The following is a 10,645-nucleotide window of genomic DNA, read 5'->3' as shown; positions in this document are numbered from 1 at the left end:
ATAAATCAGCGACCTACCAGTTGAACCAGTAACCCAATAACCCGGTCATATGAGCGAATCAATTATCAGTTCGATTCTGATCATTATGATAAAAATAACATATTTGAGACATAATTAGACGAAAATACATTAAAACAACATTGATATTTACTTTAAACGTTTCAAACAAAAATAATACTTTGGGTTCTAATTTATAGTAAGAATTATCAAGTATTTAAAAATATTTTTTTTATGATGATATCTTCAAATAATATAGGTCTTTTAATAATTGTCATTTGTAAAAACAATTACATAATAAAATAAGAATAATTTCTATATCCCTTAACAATAAATACTACTCTCGTCATCATGGAACATCAAAGAACACCTTCGAAGGACAGCCATAGATGAAAGAAAAGCTCCAGAGAAAGTCAACATAAAAAATTTCCTTTTTGGACAGACTACAATGACTGATGAAACATTTCCTTTTTGGTATAGTTTCTGTTGGATGCACAAAGTGGGAAAAAAAATAAGGAAACAAGAGAAAATATTCAAGTCAAAATATATATTACATTATATTTTACAGTTTGAGGAAAATTTAATATCTATCGAGCTAAGCTATGGGGAATTGATTTTTCAAACAGTGACTGGTGAGGGAGTTGAAGGAGGGACCCGATTTTCAGCCGGAATTTCGACAAACTCGGATAGCAGAGATCGGAATTCATCGCCGGTCATTGTCTCCTTCTCCAGAAGGACATCCACAATCTTATCAATTGCTTCACGGTTGTTCCTTATATGTTCCAATGCAATTTCATATGCTTCATCTGAGAGCCTCTTGATAGCGGCGTCAATGTCTTCGGCGAGCTTTTCTGACATCGAGTTTCTAGCCATCATTCTCATAATGACATCTGCGCTTTGAGCCGAGGCATCCATGAGTGACCAAGGACCAATATCAGACATTCCAAATGTGGTAACCATCTGTGGGAGTATCATTTGCATTTATTCAGTACAATCATCATGAAGTTCTAATCAGAATTATATGGTCTAAAAAAACACATAAACTTGGTGATGAAAATTATAAGCTAACTCATTCTTTGAATTAAATTTGAAATCAACCAAGCTACGTGTACACTAAAAATCAACTACACGTATAGAATACGCATTGAAAATGTGTGAAACAATACACATATTACTACACAAATACATAGTGATTGACTTAGTTGCTGATTTTTTGTGTACACATAGCACTTCTGATCTGCTATATATCATTTGACATTTTTAGGTATTAATTAAAGTTAACAAATAAAATAAACCTTCAAAAATCCAGCAAAGAATATGAACAAATCAAGACGAAATTACCAATTACATAGGGTCATGAATAGTTAAAACGTTCACCACACAGATAATAATGTTAAAAAACAAGTACCTGTTTGGCCAAACCGGTTATTTGCTGCAAATCACCAGCTGCTCCAGTTGTAACCTCAGGCTCACCAAAAATAACTTCCTCTGCAGCTCTACCGCCTAGTCCACCAACAATTCTCGCGAAGAGTTGCTGTTTGGAAATTAGAGTTGGGTCGTCATTAGGGATGAACCAAGTAAGACCCCGAGCTTGCCCACGAGGAACTAGCGTCACCTTTTGTACAGGGTCATGACCAGGAGTCAAAGTTCTGCAAGTAGAACAGATTCATGTTTCAGGCTTCTACGTGTTAAGAATAATTTTTTCTGCGTTCATGCTCATAAACTATAGTTTGGTTTCTGTCTTACCCGCAAATGGCATGCCCAACTTCATGATATGCCACTAGACTTTTGCTCTTCCCATCTGTCATCACTGTTCCTTCCATTCCAGCAACAATTCTATCAATTGAATCATCAATCTCTTTCGAAGAAATTGCCGTCTTCCCACGCCTACCGGCCAATATAGCAGCTTCATTCATTAGATTTGCAAGATCTGCTCCACTAAAACCAGGTGTTCTCATTGCAATTACCTCGAGAGAAACATCCCCTTCGAACTTTTTGTTGCTGCCATGAACCTTGAGGATCTCAGTCCTTCCACGAATGTCTGGAACATCAACTGTCACCTGCAAAAGAATCATGTTCAGCAATTTATTCTTGAATAACTGCATGAAGCATTTCCTAACATAATTAAAAATCTTACCTGTCTATCAAACCGTCCAGGTCTCAATAAAGCAGAGTCAAGAATGTCAGCTCTGTTAGTTGCTGCAATGACAATGATACCGGTATTACCCTCGAACCCATCCATTTCTGTCAAAAGTTGGTTGAGGGTCTGTTCTCTTTCATCATTCCCTCCTCCAATTCCAGTACCTCTTTGCCTTCCAACAGCATCGATTTCATCAACAAAAACAATGCAAGGAGCATTCTCTTTGGCCTTCTTGAATAAATCACGAACACGAGAAGCACCAACACCAACAAACATCTCAACAAACTCGGAACCTGAGATGGAGAAGAATGGGACACCTGCTTCCCCTGCAATAGCCTTGGCTAACAGCGTCTTACCGGTTCCTGGAGGACCAACAAGAAGAACTCCTTTCGGAATGCGAGCCCCAACAGCAGTGAACCTCTCAGGCTTCTTCAGAAACTCCACTACCTCCATAAAGTCCTGTTTAGCTTCATCCACCCCAGCAACATCATCAAATGTCACTCCGGTATTAGGTTCCATTTGAAACTTAGCCTTAGATTGACCAAAAGCAAGAGGAAATCCAGGCCCACCGGGACCTCCCATCCCACCAGATGATCTTCTTGAAAGAAGGAACAATCCTCCGATCAATATTAGAGGGAAAGCAAGATTCCCAATCAGGTTAAACAATAGATTGCCCGACTCTTCTTGGGCATTATGAGCTGCAAAGTCAATATTCTTTTCCCTGAATTTCTGTAGAAGCTCTTGGCTAAGTCCTGGAAGTTGAACTCGCACTCGTTGCACCCTATTACCCAACTCAGGAGAAACAGCCTCTGCAACAGCTATTGTTCCGTTCTCAAACAAATCCACTTTTTTAACTCTATCTTTGTCTAAATACTCAAGAAATCTAGAATAAGACATTCTGGAGGAGGAAACCCCTTGTTCATCGGCGAAAGCTTTCCCACTTCCCAATAATGCAGGTAGCCCAACTCCCACATTCAACAATTTAAGAAACTCCCTCCTCCCTTCATGCTTCCTTTGTTCCAAGGATGCATTTACAGATTTGACCCTTGGTTCTTTATTCGCTGATGAAAGTCTACGAGATGAGAAGAGATATCTCCCGTTGAAGTCAAGAGTTATTTTTCCGCTTTGCACTGATAAACCACTTCCACCAAGACAGGCCAAAGAGGCTGCCATCTGCATCAACAAGAGTATCGAAAATAAATTATGAAATGCTGATTAGTTCAGTGGTTAGCAGGAAAGAAATTTTGAATAAATACCATTTGTGATCTCAACTGCTTTCTTAATACTTATTACACAAACCAATAGAGTGAATTCAACATATACAAAAAATCGTCTAAACTTAAGATCAGAAAATTTATGGACACTATCTAGCCCTAGAAGGACAAAACCATAAAACCAATTACAGAACTAAAAGCAGCCTCTGATATGAGTAAAATTATGCAAGTAAGGTACAACACTTTGAAAGTTACCCCCCACAAACCCTAAATTCTTGTTTTTCTCCTTTACTGGTGGATCAAAATATCAAATCATGCATCACATATACATACTAAATTTCACATAGCAACTTCACTTATAAATTATCAACATTAGCTTGTGAAAATTCTTCTACCAAACCATTTAACAAGGAAAAACGTGTCAACTAGAAACCCAAGTACGAAAAATAAAACTCCAAGATCTGTGTGGCTTCATAATCTAACAAAAGATTAAAGCCCAAGAAACTACTCAAGTACAAGTGACTAGTGACAGCAGACTTTTTCATGTGACGGAACCAAAAATAAATCATTGATCCACATCAGCTCCAATAAATACACACAATTATAAGAGCAACTATTCAATTGGTACAGAGCCTTTATGACTGTTTCTCCAAGCAATTCTCAGTTCAGTTAGTTAAAAAAAAAAGTACAACTTCAATTTTCCAAATACAGAAACTTTAGCTCAAAGGGTCCCCCATTAACAGCTCAAGAACTCAAACGATCAAACAAGAAGAACAATAATTAACAAACAAGATAACAAAGACAAAAGCTAAAGATATTAAGAGGCAAGTGTTCACAGAGATGTCACAGACCCATCGAAATTGGAAGGCAAATGAAGAATCCAACATACCTTAGAAATGAAGAATCAGAGGGATGTGAAGTCAGTGGAGAAGAGAAGTGAGGGGGGAACGAGAAGGCAAGGGCCTGTTCGGGGCACAAAGAAAGTAAGAGAAGAGACGTGTTTGGGTTTGTATTAGAAACTAAATAAAAGAGTGAGCTCAAAGACAATTTAGAAATGGATGTGGCTCAATAAATGATACGTGGCATTTTCCTAATGGTTTGCATTCTTTTGTTTTTCCCCAATGGCCAATTTCGGCATGAACAAACAAGATTTTTTTTAGTTGAGACTTTCAAGTTACAAGTCTTTTTACGTGTACAAGTTAGATAGTTAGATCTCTTTTGCATCTGAGTTTGAGGTGACAATGATTTCTCTGAAAAAAAAAAAATAGACCTTCCTGTTTTTAAATTGATGCATAATCTCGTATTTAAATAATGGGATTCGCAAGTCTATGGAAGAGAGCTTTACTAGGGTTTTTGACCAAGAGAGAAAGATCTCTCGTTAAGAAGCACAAAAAAAAAGTGAAAACAAGAGAAGAGGTTGATCTCAATTAACCTAGTGAAGACATGGAGGTCACTATAAAGTGATAAAAGTGTCATATAACGACTCCCTCCTAACGCCCATAGATCCTCGTATCGAGGATGATTCCACCTTCATAGAGGACATTGATGAAGATGTTCCAAACTCGAAAGATAAGTGGTATAAAGAGATGGACAAGGAGGATGACAAAGATGCTCCCTTCGATCCATGCCCCACGATTCCCCTCCCAAAAGAAGCTTTTAACAATTAGTGCGAACCGTGGTAATCAGCGCTGATGGTCAAAGTCGTGGGCAAGTATGTGAATCTTATCTTCATGAAGCAATGTCTCAAAAGAGATTGGACTATACAAGGTACAATAGATGTTATAGATATGGAATATATGATTATTTTTTGGTTTATTTTTTAGATATAGAGGATTACTCTCACGCGTTAATAGAACGATGTGGATAATAGCTTAGCTGGTCACTATCTTATCGGGCAATGATGGAGGCCACTATTCTTCGTCTCTGAAAGACAAGTTATTAAGATTGTTGCTTGGATTTGGATCTCGAATATCCCAATAGGACTCTAATTCCAAGTTTTTTTGGAGGGTAGGCTCCACTATTGGGCACATGTTAAAAATTGATCGTATAATATCTATTTATTCTATGGAAAAATTTGTACGTATTTGTGTTGAACTGGATCTAGCAAAAAAAATTGGTTTCCAAAATTGCAGTTTTGGGGTGCGAATTAAACATCGAGTACAAGGGTCTCTATCAAATATGTTTCACTTGTGAGAAATATGGTCATAGATCAGATCAATGCAGCGAGACTCCGATTATCATCTCCGACGACCAGAAAACAAAGAACACCGGTTAATTCCGGCGAAGGGACTAATTCCAACGAGAATATGACCCCTAACGAAAAATGACAATAATAACAGCAAGAAATCAAAATCTGATCCTCAGCATATTCAGCGGTATTCTCAATCCCCTCCAGATTTTGGACCTTGGATGATGATTCAAAGACCTATTAGAAAAAAGAAGGAATCTGCTATCTAGAAAAATATACAAGCAATCATGATCATGATTGGGTTTATAATTTAGATGGAGAGAATAATGGAGGTAGCCAAGATATAGAAAATCAGGATATTAGAACTAATTCTAATGAAAACATAGAGGACGGGCCTAATAACATTAAGGCCCAAAATGCTATGGTCAAATTTCAACCCATGCCTAAAAAAATTCTCAAGTCCGGTGCAAGCAAGAGCCTACAAGGCTCCAAAAAAAATTATTAACTCAAAAATTGGGTCTATTAATAATCCAAAAGGGTTCAAGCCTAACAATAAGTAAGTTGTGAAAGCTATTCCTCATATTAGTGAGGCACCACGAGTGATTATTCTCCTGGCGACAAAAGAGAAGAGTTCAAATGCTAAGGAAATGGAGATTATGGTTAGATAAAATATGAGGCAAATGGTGAATGATGAATGACAAGCCTTCAAAGCATCCAAGCAAATCAAGAATGTGTCAGAACAATTTGTTGTTAGAAATGACTTCCTAAATCAAACCCAAAATCCTTCTTCTAAATTTGGATTAGGGATTGAGGAAGCAGAAAACCCAAGTCGACCTCCAGATATAATCATGGGAGACTCTGTAAATGTTAGCAAGGAAGCAGGGGCCCGTCCTCTATAGCAAGTCCGTTTTGGTTCAGGTGGCTCATGCCCAGTGATGTATTGGGCAGTGACCTCCCCCCTCATCTTCTTTTGTTTACGATGAATATTCTCTAGTGGAATTATCGTGGTGCTGTAGCAGGTCTTTTTCCTTTCTTGTTAGAGACTTGTGTAGAGAATATAATTGTAATCTTATTCTTCTTGAAACTCACATAAGTAGTACTTGTGGTAGCTTTGTCCATAACAAAATAGAGTTTGATAATGTGTTTATAATGGAAGCTAATGGGCACTCCAGTGGTATTTAGGTGTTATGGAATGATAATTTCTAAGATATTAAGATTCTGAAACATAATAGACAGATGATTCATATGAAGGTTACTGATAGAAATTCTTGCAGTTGGTTTCTAACGGCGGTGTATGCTAGTCCTCAAGAGATTGGGTGCCGAACTCTGTGGAACAATCTTCTAAATTTGGCTAGTAATATTAATCAACCTTAGTGTTTAATAGGTAACTTCAACGCCATTTTTCCATAACCATGAACGATAAGGTGGGTATTCTAGAATTACGGATGGTGCTTGTGGTGATTTTCAATCATGTGTATCTAACTATGGATTACTTGATTTGGGACACATTGGATGACATAGAAGCCTCAATAATCTTGATTGGCAACCACAATTTTTTAAAGCCTGTTTGAAGCACTTGCCCATGCTCAAGTTTGACCATGCCCCAATTTGTGTTTAACTCTCTACTAGCTCTTGAATAGAGGTAGGAGACCCTTTTGGTTTCTTGCTGCATAGATTTCACATCCATATTTTAATAATTTGGTCATGAATTCTTGGAATGTGAATTCGTCTTGGTCGATTGGTATCTTTAATTTTAAAAATACTTTAAAAGATTAGAACGATGAGGTTTTTAGAGACATTTTTAAAAAGAAAAAAAAAAAAGAATCCTCATAAGACTTCAGGAGATTGTCCTAAACTTGAATTTTAGTAAGAATTTATTTCTAGAAGACCTTCAAACACAACTCTAAAAATTTCTTGCTTAAGAAGAGTTGTTGTAGTATCAAAAATCCAGAGTTAATTGAATTGAATATGGCGATAGGAATACTAAGTTCTTTTATGGATCAATTATGGTTTGCAAAAGACGCAACAAAGTCAACTCCCTTCTTGATTTTAATAGCAATACAGTTGCTGACAAAGATATATTGAAGTCTATGGCCTTCACCTTTTTCTTTGATCTTTATATTAATACTATGTCTGGTAAGCTTTATATCCACCAAAATTTCTTCCATACTCTTTGTGCTGAGGATAATAACTTGCTGGGTAAAAATATCTCTGATATGGATGTTAAGAATGCCATATTTAATATGGGCATTTTTAAGGTCTCGGGTAGAGATGGACTTTAGGCCATCTTTTATAAAAACCAATGGAACAAAGTAGGTGTTGATCTTTGTTCTTTGGTTAAGCAAATATTTCAGAATCCGAAAAGAGTGGGTGATATTAATGAAATGTTAATTTCTCTTATCCCCAAGACTAACCTTGTCTCTAGTCTCAAGCAAATGTGATTGATTAGTCTTTGCAATGTGTCCAATAAAATTGTCACAAATATAATTGCTAACAGGCTTGAAGAGTTATGAATAAATTGGTTCAACCCACTCAATGTAGTTTTGTGCCTAGCCGTCAAAACTCGGACAATATCATTATTACTCAAGAAGTAATACACTTTATGAGAAATAAGAAAGGGCTTAAAGGTTGAATTGCTATCAAGATAGACCTAGAGAAAGCCTATGATCATCTAAAATAGAGCTTTGTCAGAGATACTCTGAATGATATTTGGTTATCCTTTCATCTTATTAATGTGATCCTTTCATGCATCTCATCTTTCCGTATGCGTGTTCTCTAGAATAGTGAGGAGCTGGATGAATTTAAACTAACTAGATGCATTCACCAAGAAGATCCCATTTCACCCTATATTTTTGTTCTTTGCTTTGAGTGCCTCTCACAGCTTATTAATGCAGCAGTTGAGCCTCGGTTCTAGAAACCAATTATTCTCATCTTTACTTTGCGAACAACCTGATTCTTTTTGCTAAAGTCAATTTAGAACAAGATGAGATCATCAAAAAATGTCTTAAGACTTTTTGTGATAACTCTGGCCAGAAAGTCAATCTTGAGAAGACTAGAGTGTTCTTTTGAAGGAATGTGGGAAATCAAGTCAAAATGGAGATAAGTGACACTCTGCAAGTTTCCGGGATGGAGGACCTTGGAAAATACCTAGGGGTTTCTCTCATTCACTCTAAAGTCTCAAAGCAAAGCTTCAGTGACATCATCAATAAGTTGAACTCTCGTTTGAACTCATGGAAAACGTCATCTCTATCTTTATCTGGACGGACCACCCTAGTAAAATATGTCCTATCTTCTATAACTATTTATACTATGCAATCTGTTTTATTTCCATCTTCTACTTGTAATTTTATTGATCATAAATGCAGGAGCTTTCTCTAGAGAGAAACAGATCAAACTAGGAAGATTTACCTCCTTAACTCGGATAATGTCTGCAAACCCAAAAAGCATGGAGGCTTCGGAATTAGACAATCTAGCAAAGTGAATTAAACTTTCATGATGAAAAATGGTTGGGGCCTCATTGAAAAGAAAGATACTCTCTGGGCTAAGGTCCTAAGATCTATGTATGGTGCGGGTGATGACATCATTCTTAAGGTGGAGAGAAGAAGGATCGACTTGAATATCTAGAAAGGGATTTGTAAAACCTGGTGATTGATAGGTGAAAAAATACTGGTTAAGAATTTCTAATAAAAACAACGTTGTCAGTACAATCTTAACAGACGAAATTTTCACTATCAATTTAATTTGTGTCATAATTAAGATTAAATAACTGGGAGTAGAATTCCCAGGTCGTTTCCCAAAGAGTTGACACAAGGTGCAATTTATTGGTTAGGAATTTTTCTGAATGTTTTTTATGTTTGAGAATGGAAAGGAAAATAAACAACTAGAAATTAACGCAATAAGCAAATAACAAGATATATTTTGTATTTAAAATAAAAGGCCTTGACTGGGAGTAAAAATTGGAGTTCCTATCCTTGTTGATGTTCTCAAGTATAACAGTAAAATGTTATTGCTTCCACTTAGTTATCATCTAACTAATAAAGGAAAGTCAAGTGAGAAACACTAGCTCTGGTTCACAAGTCCTAGTCACTTCTTAGGGAAGAACTAGAGTTAGTGAAGATTGAGTTAGCCAGCAATTCCCAATTGCAGATTAAAACTTGAGTATCTCAACTCAAGGGGTTCTTATTAATCAACTCCCAATTCAAGCTGGAATATCTACTCCATTGACATGAATGCCATTTTCATGGGCATGGAAAGGGAGTAGATAAAAAATATGGCAATTAAAATAATTTAATAAAATCAAAATTGACACGAGCAATAATTAATACGAATTAAGCAAGTACTTAAATTGAATAGAAAATAATTTAATATATTAATAAAATTCAGAAGAACAAAATCCAAACATGAGTTCAAGTAATTAAATGGAAAAATAAAGGAGTAGGAGTAATAGAAAAGCAAACTATAATGATAGTAACTCAACTTGAAGGTAGTAGCAGCTCTCTCAAGATCCAATCCAAAAGCAAAACTAAAAATGCTAGGAACCCTAGGAGAAGTAGTGTTTCTCTCTCTAGAATTCAAAAACTAAACTCAAACTAAAGTGAAAGTGAAAGTATGTTGAAGTGTCAGCTGCACCCCTGCCTCTAGTATGCATTTTTGGGTTTGAAACTGGGTCCAAATCAGCCCAGAAATCGCCCCCAACAAGTTCTGATAAGTGCAACACGTGACGTTTTGTCACGTGTACGCGACGGCCACGCGTACGTGTCGCTGGTCGTTTGCGCTTGTCATGCGTAGTACGCCGGTCACGCGTACGCGTCGCTGTGAAATGCGTCAATGCACGCGCACGCGTCAGCCATGCGTGCGCGTCGCTGCTCGCTTCTGATCCCTTTAGTTTCTAGTGTTCCTTCCACTTTAGCATGCCTCCTCTTCATCCTTTAAGCCATTCATGCCCTGTAAACCTGGAAACACTTGACAAACACATCACGGCATCGAATGGTAATAAAGAATAATTAAAAATTAACAATTTAAAGGCTTAGGCAGCATGTTTTCCATCATGGTACAAAATTTGGAAGGAATTGTAAAACTATGCAGTGTATATGAATAAGCGTATGA

At 36.9% G+C, this 10,645-nt stretch overlaps 1 protein-coding gene across 1 annotated transcript; it reads right to left on the bottom strand.

The window, feature by feature from the left end:
- Positions 1 to 387: 387 nt before the first annotated feature.
- On the bottom strand, positions 388 to 5,877 carry LOC112796520 (ATP-dependent zinc metalloprotease FTSH 2, chloroplastic). Its single transcript, XM_025839002.3, has 5 exons — positions 4,241 to 5,877; positions 2,135 to 3,310; positions 1,744 to 2,057; positions 1,406 to 1,646; positions 388 to 957 (listed from the first exon to the last, which is right to left on the bottom strand). The coding sequence occupies exons 2-5, from the start codon at positions 3,308 to 3,310 to the stop codon at positions 616 to 618; spliced, it is 2,073 nt and encodes a 690-aa protein (XP_025694787.1). The 5' UTR covers positions 4,241 to 5,877; the 3' UTR covers positions 388 to 615.
- Between the last annotated feature and the right edge of the window lie 4,768 nt (positions 5,878 to 10,645).

The sequence above is a fragment of the Arachis hypogaea genome, chromosome 4 (assembly GCF_003086295.3).
Source record: "Arachis hypogaea cultivar Tifrunner chromosome 4, arahy.Tifrunner.gnm2.J5K5, whole genome shotgun sequence".
NCBI lineage: Eukaryota > Viridiplantae > Streptophyta > Magnoliopsida > Fabales > Fabaceae > Arachis > Arachis hypogaea.
Note: the sequence above shows the minus strand (reverse complement) of the source record. Positions and strands in the feature narration are given on the sequence as shown.

Bases quoted from the DNA above. Each gene is read 5' to 3' on its own strand.
- LOC112796520 (XM_025839002.3), bottom strand. From the start codon at position 3,310: ATGGCAGCCTCTTTGGCCTGTCTTGGTGGAAGTGGTTTATCAGTGCAA. The intron at 2,058-2,134 runs GTAAGATTTTTA...ATTCTTTTGCAG, and splicing joins CTGGACGGTTTGATAGACAG to GTGACAGTTGATGTTCCAGA. The intron at 1,647-1,743 runs GTAAGACAGAAA...TTCTACTTGCAG, and splicing joins GTTGGGCATGCCATTTGCGG to AACTTTGACTCCTGGTCATG.